General features: G+C 38.6%; 1 protein-coding gene across 1 annotated transcript; it reads right to left on the reverse strand.

The window, feature by feature from the left end:
* Positions 1-6,330: 6,330 nt before the first annotated feature.
* On the reverse strand, positions 6,331-7,624 carry LOC141627874 (protein FAR1-RELATED SEQUENCE 7-like). Its single transcript, XM_074441080.1, has 3 exons — positions 7,490-7,624; positions 7,282-7,429; positions 6,331-6,959 (listed from the first exon to the last, which is right to left on the reverse strand). The coding sequence occupies exons 1-3, from the start codon at positions 7,622-7,624 to the stop codon at positions 6,331-6,333; spliced, it is 912 nt and encodes a 303-aa protein (XP_074297181.1).
* Between the last annotated feature and the right edge of the window lie 10,517 nt (positions 7,625-18,141).

Consider the following 18,141-nt stretch of genomic DNA (forward strand, 5'->3'; position numbering starts at 1 on the left):
TATATACATGAAATAAGCTGCCTTACTAATGCTAACTACTTTGACAGACCTCCCAAACCAAATATTATAGCAGCAGAGGCAGAACAAATTTCAACGCGTCAACGGAGTCCGCTTATTAAATCCAAGGTTCGCGAGGAAGTCCCACTAGATGTGCCTCCTAACAAGAACAAGAGGAAGGCTCCAGAAACAAGCAAAGGGTCAAGGCAAACTACAAAAAGAAGAAAGCGTTCTGACAAGTATAAGCCTCTCCTCACTCGGATGAGTCCTTCCTTGATCACTAATTTCATGAAGTTGGGCCCATCCAAAAAGCAAATTGAAGGCATCCACATTATGGGGTTTGGAGGTTTGTTACAGCTTAAGTCAGAAGAAATCAATGGCCATTTGGCCAGATGTATTTTCGAGACGTTTAATCCGTTTAACTATTCATTGATGAACCGCGATCTGGGTATCTCGGATGAGGATATCCACGTTGCAACTGGACATCCTATGGGACCGATTGACATTGTTGCAGCTGGAATGTTCTGTAAGGAAAAGGAGTACACTGGGGCTGTCAAGAGGTATAAGGTTCAGTTTACCACCTCAGATATTATGAAAAAGGTTCTCTTAGATAATATGATGGAGCAACGGGATGGTAGAGACGATTTCAAGAGGAATTTCCTAATCTATATCGTCAATGTTCTCTTGATGGGGGTAGTAGGTGATCAATGATCATCCTAGCCCTCGGATATTAAGCTCCTTTTCAAATCTCTCCGATGTCCCTAACATGAATGGGTGCAAATTTGCACGGTCCCATATGATCAGCAACGTCATGTCGTGGAAGGCGGTTGTAGCTAATTCCCCCAAAAACTTATTTTAAGGGACCGATTCTGATTTTCCAGATTATCTACTTGGATAGATGTGTTTTCATGACGAGAACGGTGCCTCGATTATTTCACTTATTAGCGAATTGGGCGGATGAGAAAATTAGAGAAAGAGTTAAGTTGGAGAAGCATAAGGGGGCGGCTTTAGCAAGGGCTCTGTTGAACCCATATTTGCTTATGTTGCACCTCTACATGAACGTGAACCTGAACCTCAACCTCAACCTCAACCTCAACCTGAAATTGAAGCTGAACCGGTTGATGAGAGGGAAGAATCCATCAAGGTTTTGGCGGGCACAGCAATTCGACTTGCAGACATTTATGGTGACTTTACCAAAGCAGTTAGAAATGCTAAGTGTAAGTCTCCCGGTTGACCGGCTCTCACGCAAATGTCAAATTTGGCAGATTGTTTATTTGAAGGATTTTCCCTTTACAGCAGAGTACAGAAGAAGGTGAAAGGGAAGGTGTTGAATGTGAAAGGGAGTGTGCTACCAAGGAGAAGATGGAGAAGGATGAAGTGGAGGAGGATAAGGAGAAAGAACCGCATGAATTGAAGGAGAGAAAGGAGGAGGGGGCAGTGGAGGAGGAGTTGAAGAAGGATGAGGGTAAAGTGGAGGAGGAGTTGAAGAAGTAGGAGATTGACACGAGTTGTGCAGATGATGCGTTTCTAGACATTCCCGCTATCATGGCTGAATTAGAAGGGATCCTTAATGATGCATACACTCATGTTGGCTAGGTGTTTGAATAACATCATGAAAATTTGTTGAAGGAAAAGAAAGAAAAAGGAAAAGAGGGAAAAGACGCTTCTGGAAGAACCGTCTTTCAGCCTTTTTAGTGGTTATGATGCACCATATAACTCTCAAGAGTTCCTTGAGTCCAGGTTGTAGGCTGCTTCAATTGTTCCTCATGCAAGCACAACAACTACGCCGTCTGCTCCAGTAGTTCGTCCTTTATCGCCAATATCGCCAATTCTGATCTCGTCCCAACCATCGCCTGTAGTTATCTCCTCTCAAGTATCGTTGGATGAATCGCCAATGCGCCCTCTTCTCCAACTGCGCCCTCAGATTATGCCATTGAGAGTCGGCAACTTAAGAGGCAGGTGGCTGGTAGAAGGGTTCTCCCTAAGAGGTGTGTTGAGGTAGCGAATGTTTACCAGTCACCTTACTTTATCAGAAACGTGGACATGGTTCGTGACTTGAGTCGGTCGGAAAAACTAGTAAGAGACTATGCATTTTTAGAGGACTTAGATGAAGAGTACATATCACTCTCCTATATTTTTTTAATCTTATTCGGCATATATGTATTATATTTTCTTTGTATAACACTAAGGTTTCATGTTATCATAACTGTATATGGAGGTCTTGTTTAGCTGTGCGGGCAAGACTCTCACACGAAGTCATATGAAGAGTTTGCTTCTTGATCGTGGAGTTCATACAGATGTCAATTCTGTGTGGTGTGATTATTTGAATGAGGGAAACAAATTCAGAGATCGTAAATGCCCTTGCCGTCTATTTATCACAGAGACAACTAACGTAAGTTTTCCATGGTTGTTCTCAACCTTGGGCTGCAATAGAATTTTGAATGCATGAAGTAATCTTGTAGATGCATGAAACACCAATCTAGGTGCATTAAACAACACTGAACATGCATGAAACAAGTGTCCAATTATTACAGGTTTTTATTCTCTAATACGGGTCACCTAATTTAATAAACAGATTGACTCATTAGATGTCAACTTTGCAGACGTGGAGTTGGTAAGTCCTTCAATATTTTTACATTACCATGGCTGTTCTCAACTAAGCGTCTTTCTTTTCATTTTCGTCTTTCTTTTCAATGTCGTACAGATTTTCATTCCTATTGTTACACCCTTGCCATTTGTCTTATGTTACCATGTTAGTAAGAAGATGTTAGAAGTGAAGCACTTGATGCCTCCGTCAACTGACTATTCTTGCCATGTTAGACATGTGGTATGTCTTCAAATCTTTTGGCAATAAAGTGTCTGATTTTCGTCTAATTTTTGTGAGAGATTATTTACTTGTCATTGTTTTTCCTTTATCAGAAAAACTTGTTGAATACGCTTTCAAGTAAGATTCCAAAGCTGGTGTCTTCATGGCTTTTGATTCCTAAGTTGTATCTTCCGCACGTTGACGTAGATGTCGAGCATGATACTGGAATCTACCTCATGCGTCATATGGAGATGTACAACGGGGTTAAGGGATGCTTAGGTTCAAAGGTGGGTCTAAAGGGAGTAAGTCTGTATTATTTAATTCAACTTTTCCTTCTATGTGCATTAAATATGAAGGCACTGATGTTGATTTCTTTTCTTGTTATTGTTCAGAGAGTTGATGTTAAAAGTTATGTTGTGAGGGTTTGTAATGAAATTCTAACTTGGCGATACAACTCTTACAAACTTCAAGTGACGGCTGCAGCAAAGGCTTACACGAATGGCGGTCAGATTCGATAATGCGGAATCTTAAGTAGCTTTGTTTTCCGTTTTCCGTTTTTATTTTTTCCTTTTTTCCTTTTTTCCCCGTTAATCAAGGAGCTTTTATTTTCCCCTTTTCCCAGTAATCAAGCGCCACACGATGATTTATCATATAGATGCACACTTGATCAATTATATTCGGAAAAATGGGGCAAATAAGGAGTAAATTCTAACTGACCATACAGCTTTTTTTAAACTTCAGTTTTTGTCCACTCTTTGTTGTTCCGTGTTTTCTAATTACAACATGTGCATCATTAGTGAGGTCGTTGTAGAAACCGATTGGTTGCAAGTAACCCAAGGCGCGTTGCAGACCTTGCTGCAAGGATATTGGCTAATGGATATGGTTATTGATGTTGTTGGTATTCGTACTACAGTCAAAAACCCAAGTGTTGTGTATTTTCCGACAATAATAAAGGTATTCATATTCCTTATTGAGTCAAATATTTGTTTTTGGTTTTTGAAATTACAAAGAATTTTGACAAATGTTCTCAAATTTCAGGAAGTTGTCGGTAAAAAGAGGTTTCGAAGTCAATACGTCCTACTGGACTACTTGCCCCTCAATCTAAACACAACCCAACTGGTAAATAAACATTCTTTTACTTTTTTTTGCCATGCACTTTTTTTTTCAATGCCCTTTTTTTCATTTGAAGTCGATACATCCTACTTGACGACTTTGTAATATTTCAGGCTTTCTTTCCTTATTGTGTGGAGAGATCACATTGGTTTGCATGTGTTGTTGACTTTGGAAAAAGGATGAACTTCATACTCGACTCCAGCCTGCCCAGGCGCCCTGAAGTCAGATAAAAATTTTTTAGTTGAACAGGTATGATTTATTAGTTTTTTGCACAAAAACATGTTGCCCCTGACTTATTATATCCTAAGGTCTTGCTCAACATTTTTGATCGCCCAAAATGCATTGTCGAATGAAAATATTGTTGGTGATCTTTATGTGCATGAAATACCCTTGTATGTCCATGAAATAACCTTCAGCGTGCATGAAATACCCTTTTATCCTTGGAATAGCATTGGCATTTATTTTTTGAAAGTTATGTCGGCACATTTAGCTGAGAGTCTATTCAACGAGTTTATTCAATTGTAAATATGATATACGGAAGGCAACTCAATGGTTTTCGACTTTCCAAAATGCATTGTCGAATAAGAATATTGTTGGCAATCTTTATGTGCATGAAATAACCTTGTCTGTGCATGACATAACCTTGTATGTGCATTAAATACCCTTATACCACAATCACAATCACTCACTGTCTTGTTTTTGTATAGCTCCCGCCTGCTTTGGAGATCATCGCAAGAGACTCTTCAAGATACACAAGGTTGTTGGAGATCAAAACTTTTCAGTGGGAGGTTGTGCAAGTGCCTCGACAAAAGAACGGGTATTCTTGTGGAGTTTATTTGTTGAAGTGGCTAGAAAATTTGTGTGATCAAGCATCATGGACTGATGAGCATTCTTACGAGGTATAAATTTTTCAACAGACTTTTGTAAACATTATTCAGTATATTTTATTTCAAGCCTTTCAATATTTGTTGTCAAATGAAATTTATATATAGGATTTGGATGAATATGGTATGAGTATGATTGCACGTCTTATCAAATGGAAGTGAAACACGAGAAAGGTAAACATCAAGAACTTTCGAATGCCTAATTTAAATTTTGCCTAATTTTAATCTTCTTTTCATTAGATTCTGTCTCGGAGTGACTTTTACGTAACAGTATTTCCTCCCCGTTTTTTTGTAGGATTATCACTAGGTGTTATTTTCTAAACACTTGAGTCGAGTGATGTGCAAAGGGAGTGGCATATGACCTAATCCAACATTCGAAACACTGAGCCATTTTTTTGATCTGATTCCTTGAGTCGAGTAATGTGCAAAGAGAGTAGACCCTGGAATATTAAATTCTTGGTACATATTAGATTCTGGAATATGTAATACACTAAGTCTTGAGAGTACATATTATATTTTGGAATATTTAAGTCGTGTAAGACATGAAGTCATGTTCAGGTAATACGGAAATCTCTCTAACATTGTACATTCATTAAAAAATGTTACACGTACATGAAATAACAGTGTGCATGCATGAAATATGTAAGTCATGTGTCCAGGGTCAAATCTTAAAGTAATCTCAAGTGAACTTTTAAAATGTTGCATTTTCATTTAGATTTTGGAATTTTATTATTAACTTCGACAGTTGGGGATGTGGTAGCAAAGAAGGATGTAGTGGTGGATCACATTTCTCCGGTTTTTTAATACTTAACTTAATCTTGCATTAGAAAACGTTCTACGTGCATGAAATAACCATAAAAGTGCATCAAATAACCATGTACATGCATGAAATAACCATAAACTATATTGACCATTACACATTAGATTACTGATTTTCCTTAGCATGACTAACACGACTCGATAAACATAACTCATGCCTCAAAAATAGTGAATAAATATGCTGATAGGACGGGCCCAAATTGAAATAAGCCCACACCAATTCTCATTATTTGTTGATGTTGGGTCAACAATTTTCATTTTACCCGGCTTGTCATATACGATGATTTAGTTAATGACATTTTCGCTCAGATCGTCACTTTGAATTTTAAAGACTTGTCGTACACGAAGATTCATTTTAATTGATCACATTTTAGTATTGGGCTATTCTCATTTTAGATTACCAAATCTGGTGAAACAATGAATAAATTAATCGCCTTAAGATTTCTTAATACTCGCCTAATGTGTTCATGAAATAACGTTCTTTGTGCATTAAATACATGTGTATGTGCATGAAATACCGTTGTATGTGCACGAAATAATGGTGACAGGAAAACTCACATTTTATATTCTATAAGTATTACATTCATATTAAGAAAACAAGTCCAACATCTATCAAATAAAATAAAAATTCCCGAATTATTCAATAAGGCAAAGGTCGAATGCTTTAAATATTCTTTTAAAAAAATTACTCTACTCATTGTCGGTTGTCCTTCAGTCATAATTCCTGCTGTCGTGGTTCGTCATCTCCCCACAAGCCCTGCATTTTCTTAGCGGTTTCTTGTTCAGTTCCCCAGCTCGTTCTCTTTGTGAGATCAGCCTTTTTCCCGAGCCTTTGTTTTTGCACTGCCTTGGAGGCAAAACCTTAATCTCACTACGGATGCTTGTTCCTAAAAGCATCCCAATTTCAGCATTCTTGTCCTTTACCTTTGCAATACCAGTATTGCCACTTTCATCAGGGGCATTTTTTACCCTTTCCTTGAACTCACGCAAAATCCTAAGCAACTCATCACAATGCCCAGAACTCTGTTCAACGAGTGCCACACAAGTAAACAACTCTGACCATAACTCACCAACTTTGTTTTTCTGTACATCCATTGATGTACAATCAACAAGCAACTGGCCATTAGGGTCGACGATTAGCTGGCAGTTTGCTAGTTTGCTCCACCGACTAAGTAGGTAGTCACTTGGAACTTTCTGAATTCCCCGATCTTTAAAGACACACAGAGCATGTTGACAGAGTATTCCATGTCTTTCAAACTTCTTGCAAGTGCATACCACTGAAACATCATCCTTCTTAAAACCAACCTTATACGTTTTGTTTCGAACTTGATCTATGATATCTGTGTATAGAATTGGATAGGTTTTATCTTTTTATTTATCCCCAACACCACATGAATAGCAACCTGCTTCGACTTCCTTTTGAAACTCGCCGAAAATTGTTGGAGTGTAGATTTCTTATGCATGTTTTTCTAGGGCTAATGGAGTCGACACCTGGGAGAAGGACTTTTTTTTATTGTGCAATGAGTTTCGAATGAGTCCATCTTTGTGCATCCATCGCACTCTCAAATCTCATCCAAAACTCAACTAGAGTTAAATTAGGATTAGTGAAGTTGCTGAAAAAGTGGTTTTCTCACTCTGACCTGGAGGTTGTTCTCATCAAACCTCCTAAAAACAGGTCGCAAAAGTAAGATGGAACCCACATATTTCTATTGTTGTACTTCTCCTTAAGCCACTCGTTATCCGACAACCCATGAGATTCAACTAGTGTTGTCCACCTTTCCTCAAATTCAGGCGGCTCCACATCTTCACTCTAAACACATCGGTTTATCTTCTTCAGAAACTCAGTATCTTTACATATTACAGGCCCTACCTTCTCGGGCAACTTTTTCAGTATGTGCCACATGCAATATCTGTGTTGCACCTTATCTTTCCAGGCTAATTTCATTCCTTCTTCTATCCCCACATCTTCATCAGTTATCATACAAACTGGATAGCGACCCCCCATAGCCTCTACGAATTTCGTAAATAGCCAAGCAAAGGAGTCCTTGCTCTCATTAATAATAAGTCCAGCCCCAAAGGTCACGCATCTCTTATGATTATCCATCCCCGTGAAAGGGCCATATATCATCCTATACTTATTTTTTCTAAACTTCGTATCAAAAGAGGTCATGTCCCCTAATAGCAAATATTTTTTAATACTAATAGGGTCAGCCCAAAACCCATGTGACAATCGACCTATCTCGTCTACCTCAAAATCAAAATAAAAAGATGTACACATGTGTTTTATCTTCATAAAATGCTCAATAAGCATTTGAGCACCCCCCTCTGATAAATAATGTTTGATATCTCTAGAAAAGTTCTTAACGTCTTCCAATGACGCACCCACATTCATATTGTTGGGAAATGTGTCCTCAACAATAGTGCGATCACATGATTTAAATATCATTATTAAATCTCATTTTAAGAATACATGTGGGATGTAATATTTTACAGTCAACTGGTCCACACATATCGGTAATGATTGGCTGACTAGAGTTTGACATTACTGTCGTGCAACGGTGGTGATCAGTTGATCCCCTTAGGTCATACCTATAGGGAAATACTCTTAATTGATTATTTAATTGATCGTATACCGATACGAGTTAATTAAATTGCTTAAAATTGACGGATGATTTTGTGAGTATAATTTACGTATCTTATTGTAAATATGATTAAATGAGACACGGTCTAAGTAATCGAATTATTTTATTACTTAGATGAAATTATTGTTTACAGAAACAATTGAAACGGAATGAATAAATTATTATAAATACAGAATGTTGTAGTTTATAATTTGGAAACATTTTTGGTACAAGTAATTATGAATTACTAGTCGATTTTGTAAATGACATATTTTATGAGTATGTTGATTTTTAATATGTTAAAAATACATTACATTGTGACATGTCATGTAACATGTTACATGTGACAAAATTGACAAATGACAAGGTAAAATGGACCTCCCATTTTATATACATGTACCGAAATATTGGAGGGAGTTAGTGGAAAAATTGTGTAAATTGTTTTAAGTGGAAAACACAATCATGAAAGCTAACTACTAGCCTTGCATGCCTATCATTTTCTTGGGTAGAAAAACTTGCCCATGCATTGGGCACAAATACTCCTCCAACCGGTTTCACCAAAAGAAGAGAGAGTGTTCCCTCTACAATTAATTCATTCACATCTTTCATTTTTCTAGTGTAAGAAAAATGATATTCTCTACAATCTTATAAAAATTCTAGAGAAATAAAACCTCATAAAATACTCCCTCTTGACCGAAACATTCAAGAGGAAAAATACAATTTATTTTGTGTCAATTTTATAGTAAAACATATATTATTACTAGATCATAATAATATTTGTTATTGAGAGGTTTCCTTGGGTATTCACTTTTGGGAGAGATTCTATACTTGAATCTTTGTTCATCCATTATTTGGAATGCTCAAGAACTAACAACGAGATCTTGTTGGTGCCCATAAAACCGAAATCTTCAATGTAAGATGATGATTTCTTCTTTATATTGTTTATTAGTTTGCATGCATAAGATCACTTATTAATTTTATGACAAATTAAATTAAAACATATATGAATATGTTGAGTATATAGATCTACCTTTCCTTCAATCGGTATCAGAGCCATGGTTGTTTGCATGCAAATCGGTTAAAAGTTTTTCCGAGTTATAAAGATTAACATATAAAACTTGTATAATTTGTGTTATTATGATATATCACAAAATTAATTTTTGCATGTTAACGTTTCTGATCCTAAAATGTATTTAGGATATTTTGGTTAATTTATGGATTTTATTGTTCATTTTATATAATATTGGCATTAAAATGTGATTTTTATGATAAAAATGTCATTTTTGGACGAAAATTAGCTAAACTTCGAATTTTCAGGTGGTTTTTGGATATGTTTTCACATATATTATTTTTAGCTGATCTGGAAATTTTCATAATTTTATGAGTTATTATGCTCGAAAAATGGATTTTTCATGATAAAAATCGGATTTAAATGAAAAATAGGTTAATATGAGATAAATTTCGAATCTGGTCATAGAAATTTAGTATGTTGTCACATGCAATTTTACAAGATGTAGGTAAAATAATAGGCTATATTGAAGTCTTTGTGCATGATTTATGGATTTTTGATGAAAAATAGCATAAGTAGTGACATTATTAGTGAAAAATTAATAAAACATAATCTATGGCGAAGGAAAAACGTCACATGTTGCATTTTATTGTCTTTTTCAGATCTAAAATTGAAAAGTTGATGAATATAATTTTTCCATGTTTTTATGATTATTTTAGTCAAAACCGATAAACCGCAACATTGTTTTTCCGAAAAAAATTTCGAAATTTTTAACCTAAGTTTTTGAACATTATGAGTGTCATGGTATTTTTCCAGAATGTTCATGAGTTTAAATTTCAAATTTTGAATTTATTTGAAATTTTGTGATTTATTTGAAGTTTATAGCTTATTTTTGTAATTTTTAGTCCATTAATGAACAATTTTATAAATATGAGTTAATTATGGTCAAATTATTAGTGAAGACTAAATTTTGAGTCCTAAGAGGTTACGGTAATTAACTTATGCATAAATATGAATTTATGTAATTTTTGTGATTGTAAAATGTTGAAATCACGCAAATCCGTAAAAACCGAGTAATATACGATATTGGCTAATTAAAGGCGATTTAGCATAAAATTGGGCATGTTCATACATATTATAATGCTGCATTTTCTTTATAATTGTCATAATTTTAATTATGTAATTTTTGAATTATGTAATTTTACTTAGTATGGCCTTAGATATTAATTGGTATTTCCCGAAATGTATGGGAATATCGATTCGGTTGTAATTTTATTGTGATCTCGTATCACCGTTTTGTAATTTAATAGATTTATTTTATTTTAGTTACAAATGTATAATAGGAAATTATGTAATTTATTATGTAATTTAAATTCATCTCGGAGTTCCCAAAGACGGATTTTTTCAAGATGGCGATACATAAAGACGGTGTTACCTCGAGATGCGTGCCACAACCGAAGTTCAAGGGACCAATGGAGTTTGTAACACCCCGCGCTTTCCTAATATTTTTTTATAAACTTTTAAGTAATTTTTATTAAATAATTATTATTTAAAGCTTATTTTCATAAAATATTGTCTTAGCCGTGTAACGGTGATAATAGTGTATATTTTAATAATATTATTCTCCGACTCGAGTTATAGTAGACTTGGGACGAAAATTCTAGTAGATACCGACTCATTTTGAGTTATTGGGCTTAACTTGACTCATGGGCCTTTTTTCCCCTGTTTTCTCTACACAAAACCTCAACTAAACCCTCACAACTTCATCTCCCTCACTTCTAATTTCTGAAATTTCCCAACAACCACATCACCATTGTTGAACCTTCCCTTACTAACCCTAAAATCACCATATCTCACTCAATTCTTCACCAATCTCGTTCCTTTTCGCGCCATTCTCTTCCTTTTCTCATTTCCCTTCTTTCTAAGTAAGAAAGTTGCCATCTTTTCCTCGATTTCGAAATTCTCATCTTACAAGGATGTGGATTCTTGACTTAATACCTTTGTTTTTGTGTTTAGGGGAGAACTTGGACAACCCGGAGGAGGATAGCTACATCATTGACGAGTCTTTAGAAGATTGAAGTGCAAAAAGGTAACGGTGATGGGTTACTCGACTTTTATGTTAAAATTGTGTGAATTGTGTAGTATTAGACTCACATGAATGTTAAATTTGGTGTCTTTCATGCTTTTTGGTGATTTGGTGTTGAGTAGAATACTTGTATGACAATTCTCACATGTTTAAGGAGTAATTTCATGTCTTGTTGTAATATGGTGAAATATGGGATGATGTTAGTGTAATTCCCTCATAATTATTTGATTTAAGCCTCACTTTAATGACTTATAACCCACCCCATATGTTAATTACATCTTGAAAGTGGTAATTTTCTGAGTATTCATCATGTTTAAGAAGTATGAAATGATTAAATGAAAGATGGTTGAATTTGGAAGGCTTTAGATGAATGTTTGTTGAGTTTTCGTATACGAAAGGATCCTCTGCCGGTGGGCAGCAGCCGGCCTACCCAACCGGCAGCGCGTCTTTGCATTTCTGACTTGTAAAAATAGAGAATTAAGCCTTTGTAATCCCCTGCCGGTGGGCCGGCAGGGCACGCCTACCCAACCGGCAGCGCACAGACATGAAATTTTGGTGTTTTTATAATAGGGTGTATCCCTATAGGTGGGCGGCAATCAACCAAGCAGAGAATACACAATGTGAAATGTTGAAGATTAATTGACTTTAGCTTGTATCCCCTGCCGGTGGACCGGCAGCCGGCCACCCGGCAGAGGATACACATTGAATGTTTTTGACCTTGTTTCCTTTAGCTTGTATCCCCTACCGGTGGGCCAGCAGCCGCCACCCTGACAGAAATACACCCTCACCTAATTTGACATTGTTCACCATAGCATGAATCCTCTGCTGGTGGGCCGGCAGCCGGTGCCCACACCGGCAGAGAGTACCTGATGTTTCTCATACCTTTATACTTATGCATGCTTCACATGAATTGTTTACGTTATGCTTGTGCAATCTTTTCCACTCGTATTTGTGACCCGAGTGTGACGTTTTACATTGTGAGACTACTCGACATTCCTTATTTATTTGCCCTCGGACATTGGGTCACGGTTAGGTGCCATTGTTTCCGAGTTGGGCTATTTTTCCTTCCGCCTCTTCGGACCGGGGGTCACGGTTAGGTGACAAGGTTCCGCTTGAGGTTACTCGACTTTCGGGCACGATTAGGTGTACCATATTTCGAGTCTTGGATACGATTTGGTATCGTTTGTCGAATCGGGTGTCGTCCATCCCGAGAGTCTGGCCAGGTTTAGACTAGGACCGTATTATGATCGTCGTCCTACCAAGAGGTTGGAGTCTAGAGGGTTATCTTGTTTGAGTCTATACTTTGTAATTTGTCTTACATTTGAGTCGAGTCAATTGGTGACCGTTTGACCTAATTATTCTTCTCTCATTTATGCATAACTACTCTTATTGCATTTTGTATACTAATCATGATTCTCTTGTTACCGTAAGTATTTATTCTTATGCTTGTTTGTTTAATTACATTCCTAATTACTTGTATTTTGACATATTGTGGCTGTGAGAACCCTGAGTTACTCCCCACTGACTGTGGCTTTCATATTTATTATGAATGACAGGTTGGTGATGAAGCTTAAGTGGGGAAGACCGTGTGAGCTAGCGAGTTCTTACCTTGGGCCTTATTTAGTTATTACTTTAATAGACTCACCTACTTTTAGATTCATGTTCATTCGTGGGATATCTTTTCCCCAATAAATAGACTTGTATTGTAAACTTAAACTTAACTATCTAAACTTATCTATCAGTTTGGTGTTACCTCGCGTTGGACTTCACTAGAAGCCTTAAAAGTTTTAAAAATCTCGTGTTTCCGCCACGATTTACTAGTTATATTTAGTTGCCTCAACGAGGGGTGTCACAGTTGGTATCAGAGCATATATTGCTCCCGACGCACACACGTGTACCCCAACTTAAATTTCTCACTTGACCTTGAATAATGAATGAGAGATGGGTAGAATTAAGGACCTAAGTTGGTAGCCTTTTTGTGTATGTTTTGTGATAGGTTCTAACTTGTTTGCTCTTGTGCAAAAGATGGTACGACCAACCAATGTGGAGAATGCTATCATGCAAGCCCTCACACAAGTGCTTGCTAAGAAACAAAATGCTCAACCCGCTCCCCATGCACCCGAAGCTAACCGTCAAGGAAGCTATGCTTGGATTGCAAGTCAACTAGCAAGGAACAAGGCTAGGACCTATGGTGGTGAAGTGGATCCCGTTGCTCTCTCGGAGTGGTTTCGTGATATGGAGAAGAACTTCTCTCTCTTTGATGCCCGAGAGGAGGACAAGGTGAGATTAGCCTCTCACTTCCTTGTGAAGGAAGCCGATAGGTGGTGGACTTTGACCGGTCCTACCGCTACTCAAGACCCCAACTTTGATTGGAACCGCTTGAAGTCACTTGTGGAGACTCGCTTCTACCCTAAGGAGCTCAAACAACAAAGATTGAAGGAGTTCATGGACTTCAAGCAAGGGAAGCTATCAATTCAAGCCTACACCAACAAGTTTAATGAACTTGCTCATTATACCTCCAAGTTCGTGAAAGATGAAGAGGATCGTGTCTACTTCTACAAGAACAAGTTGAATCCTAAAGTGGAAAGCATGGTGAGAAGAAACTCAACTACCTTTGTGGAAGTCTATGATGATGCCATTTGGGCCGAAAGCTCTTTGAAGGCCATTGAAGAAGAAGCCAAGCCCCACTCCTCTTCTCATTCTTACCGTTCTAACTTTCATGGCAAGAGACCATTTGTGCCTTCTACTCCAAACTATGCCAACAAGAGGAGGTTTGTGCCAAGGATACAAGACCATGGAGGACAAGGACCAAGAGTTCAAGAACCTAGAGGACAAGTTCCCACACCAACTAATGAACTTGAGAAGGACCGTAAGTGCTACCATTGTAGACAAGCTCTACACCCCGCAGTTGGATGCTATGGCAAGCCCTTGACTTGCTTTCATTGTAAGAAGCCCGGACATCGTGTTGCCGATTGCCCCGAGAAGAAGAATGCTCCTACTTCAAATGCTAGGCCAAGAGGAACTATCTTTGTCATGAGTCGAGCCGAAGCCGCCGCTCATCCCGATATCATTACGGGTATGTTCTCAATTTTTGATCAACCTTGCCTCATTTTATTTGATACCGGCGCATCTCTATCTTTTATATCTTCCAAGTTTTCGGAAAAACTAGCTCTTGAGCCCATTCTTAGTGAGGAAACTTCTATATCCTTACCTTCCGGAGAAATGTTCTCTTGTTCCCTCACTTTCTCCGACATTCCTATTTCTATTTCGGAAACCTTGTTTCCCGCTAACCTACTTCGTTTTCCTCTTGAGGAATTCAATGTGATTTTGGGTATGGATTGGTTGTCAAAGTATGATGCAAGATTCGAGTGTAGAGACCAAAAGATTTGCCTCAAGAGTCCGCTAGGCACCCGCGTATCCTATAAAGGAGCTCGTTCCCTAGAAGGTGTGAAATTGATTTCCGCTTTGAAGTTGATAAGCATGAGGAGGAAAGGTTACCAAATCTTTCTTTGTGTGGTGACTTCTACCTCCCCTCCCTTACCAAAGATCGAATAAGTACCCATGGTTTGTGAGTTCGCCGATGTCTTTCCCGAAGAGTTGCCCGGAATTCCTCCCGAGCGTGATGTTGAGTTCTCTATCGACCTTGTACCCGGAACAGGTCCGATTGCTAAAGCCCCGTACCGTATGGCGCCAACCGAGTTGAAGGAGTTGAGAAAGCAACTTGATGAGATGATTGAGAAAGGATTCATTAGACCTAGTGCCTCACCTTGGGGTGCTCCCGTTCTCTTTGTGAAGAAGAAGGATGGATCCATGAGACTTTGCATTGAGTACCGCGAGCTTAACCGTGTTACCATCAAGAACAAGTATCCTCTACCAAGAATTGAAGATTTGTTTGATCAACTCAAGGGTGCTTCTACCTTTTCCAAGATTGATTTGAGATCCGGTTATCATCAAATTCCCGTTCGTGAGTCCGATATCCCTAAGACCGCCTTTAGCACAAGGTATGGACACTTTGAGTTTAAGGTGATGCCCTTTGGTTTAACCAATGCCCCTTCCATCTTCATGGACCAAATGAACCGGACCTTTAGTAAGTTCTTAGACAAGTGTGTTGTGATCTTCATTGACGATATCCTCATCTACTCCAAGTCCGAAGAAGAGCATGCCGATCACCTTCGTATCATTTTGGAAATCCTCCGTCGACAAAAGTGGTTTGCCAAATTCTCCAAGTGTGAATTTTGGCTGTCTAAGGTATCTTTTCTAGGCCATGTTATATCTAAGGATGGTGTCATGATAGACCCTTCGAAGATTGAAGCCGTGATTGAGTGGAAGAGTCCAACCGATGTTGGTGAGATCCGTAGTTTCTTGGGTTTAGCGGGTTATTACCGTCGCTTTGTGAAGGATTTTTCCAAGCTTGCTAGACCGATGACTCAACTTTTAAAGAAAGAGACCAAGTTTGCGTGGACCGAAGCTTGTGAAGGTGCATTCCAAGAGTTGAAGAAGAGGTTGACTACCGCTCCCGTGTTGACTTTGCCCGAGGATGGAGTTGACTTTGATGTGTTTTGTGATGCTTCCAAGATGGGTTTAGGTTGTGTTCTTATGCAAAATAGGAAGGTTGTTGCCTATGCTTCGCGACAATTGAGAGTTCATGAGGTAAACTATCCCACTCATGATTTGGAGTTAGCCGCCATTGTTCATGCCTTGAAGATGTGGAGACACTATCTCATCGGAGTTCATTGCCGTATCTACACCGACCATAAGAGTTTGAAGTATATCTTCACCCAAAAGGATTTGAATATGAGACAACGACGATGGTTGGAATTGGTGAATGATTATGACGTAGAGATGTTGTATCATGAAGGAAAGGCAAATGTGGTTGCCGATGCCCTTAGTAGGAAGTCCACTCATTCCTTGAGTGCCATTCGTGTACTCCCCGACGACCTTTGTGCCGAGTTCCGTAAACTAAGTTTGCAACTTGTGGAGAGTGGTTTTGATTATCTTGGTGCTATGGTTGCCGAGCCCGTTCTCCACCGTGAGATCCTTGATAGCCTTGTGGACGATGCTACCTTTAAAAGTTTTAAAGCCAAGCTTCTTGAAGGGAAAGCAAAGGATTGTGAGATTGATGCTAGAGGTTACCTTCGTTACCGGGGACGCATGTACGTGCCCGATGCCGTTGATTTGAGGAGGAGAGTCTTAGATGAAGCTCATCTATCGCCTTATTCGATTCACCCCTGAGGAGACAAGATGTATAAAGATTTGAAGCTTCAGTTTTGGTGGCCTAACATGAAGAATGACATTGTGTCATATGTTGGAAGGTGTCTTACTTGTCAACAAGTGAAGATTGAGCATAAGAGACCCGGTGGTTTGCTACAACCTTTGGATGTTCCTTTATGGAAGTGGGAGTCCATTTCCATGGATTTTGTGATGGCTTTGCCTAAGACCGTTGGTGGAAAGGATGCCGTATGGGTTGTTGTGGATAGGTTGACCAAGTGTGCTAGGTTCATCCCTATCAAAGAGACTTGGAGTTTAGACCGTCTTGCTAGTGCTTATGTTGAGGAGATCGTTCGTTACCATGGTGTTCCTAAGGAGATCGTGTCGGATCGTGACCCGCGTTTTTGTTCGAGATTTTGGAAAGGTTTGCAAGATGCTATGGGTAGTAAGTTGTTGATGAGTACCGCTTTTCATGCCGCTACCGATGGACAATCCGAGAGGACGATTCAAACTCTAGAAGACTTGTTGCGTGCTTGTGCCCTTGATTTCCATTCTAGTTGGGAGAAGAGCTTACCTTTGGTGGAATTTTCTTACAACAATAGTTATCATGCTTCTATCAAGATGGCCCCTTATGAAGCCCTTTATGGAAGGAAATGCCGTAGTCCGATTTGTTGGGATCAAGCAAGTGATGTTCGTGATCTAGGACCCGACAAGTTAGCCGAGACGATTGATCAAGTGAAACTCATCCGTGAAAGAATGAAAGCCGCCCAAGATCGACAGAAATCTTATGTTGATGTTCGCCGTCGACCCTTAGAGTTTGAAGTTGGAGATAAAGTGTTCTTGAAAGTGTCCCCGATGAAAGGAGTAAAGAGGTTCGGAGTTAAAGGGAAGTTGAGTCCGAAGTACATTGGACCTTATGAAGTGATAAAAAGGATTGGTGCCGTGGCTTATAGATTGGATTTGCCCCCGAGTTTGGGTAAAGTTCATGACGTTTTCCACGTGTCTCAACTTAGGAAATACATTAGCGACCCTAGTCATGTGTTGCAAAATGAAATTCCCGAGCTTGAGCCTAGTCTTTGTTTCGAGGAGAGACCGATTCGTATCTTGGATAAGAAGGAGAAGAAGCTAAGGAGCAAAGTGGTGCCCTTGGTGAAAGTGTTGTGGAAGTGTGGTGATGTAGAAGAAGAGACTTGGGAGCCGGAGGTTTCCATGCGTGACAAGTACCCTAGTTTGTTTTAGTAAGGTAATGCCTTTCGCTTCAAGTTTCGAGGGCGAAACTTTTTAAAAGGTGGGATGATTGTAACACCCCGCGCTTTCGTAATATTTTTTAATAAACTTTTAAGTAATTTTTATTAAATAATTATTATTTAAAGCTTATTTTCATAAAATATTGTCTTAGCCGTGTAACGGTGATAATAGTGTAGATTTTAATAATATTATTCTCCGACTCGAGTTATAGTAGACTTGGGACGAAAATTCTAGTAGATACCGACTCATTTTGAGTTATTGGGCTTAACTTGACTCATGGGCCTTTTTTCCCCTCTTTTCTCTACACAAAACCTCAACTAAACCCTCACAACTTCATCTCCCTCACTTCT

This window comes from Silene latifolia, chromosome Y (genome assembly GCF_048544455.1).
Source record: "Silene latifolia isolate original U9 population chromosome Y, ASM4854445v1, whole genome shotgun sequence".
NCBI classification, from domain to species: domain Eukaryota; kingdom Viridiplantae; phylum Streptophyta; class Magnoliopsida; order Caryophyllales; family Caryophyllaceae; genus Silene; species Silene latifolia.

Bases quoted from the DNA above. Each gene is read 5' to 3' on its own strand.
- LOC141627874 (XM_074441080.1), bottom strand. From the start codon at position 7,624: ATGGGGGGTCGCTATCCAGTTTGTATGATAACTGATGAAGATGTGGGG. The intron at 7,430-7,489 runs GTAGGGCCTGTA...CGATGTGTTTAG, and splicing joins TGAAAAAGTTGCCCGAGAAG to AGTGAAGATGTGGAGCCGCC. The intron at 6,960-7,281 runs GTTTGATGAGAA...TTCTATACACAG, and splicing joins TTGCGACCTGTTTTTAGGAG to ATATCATAGATCAAGTTCGA.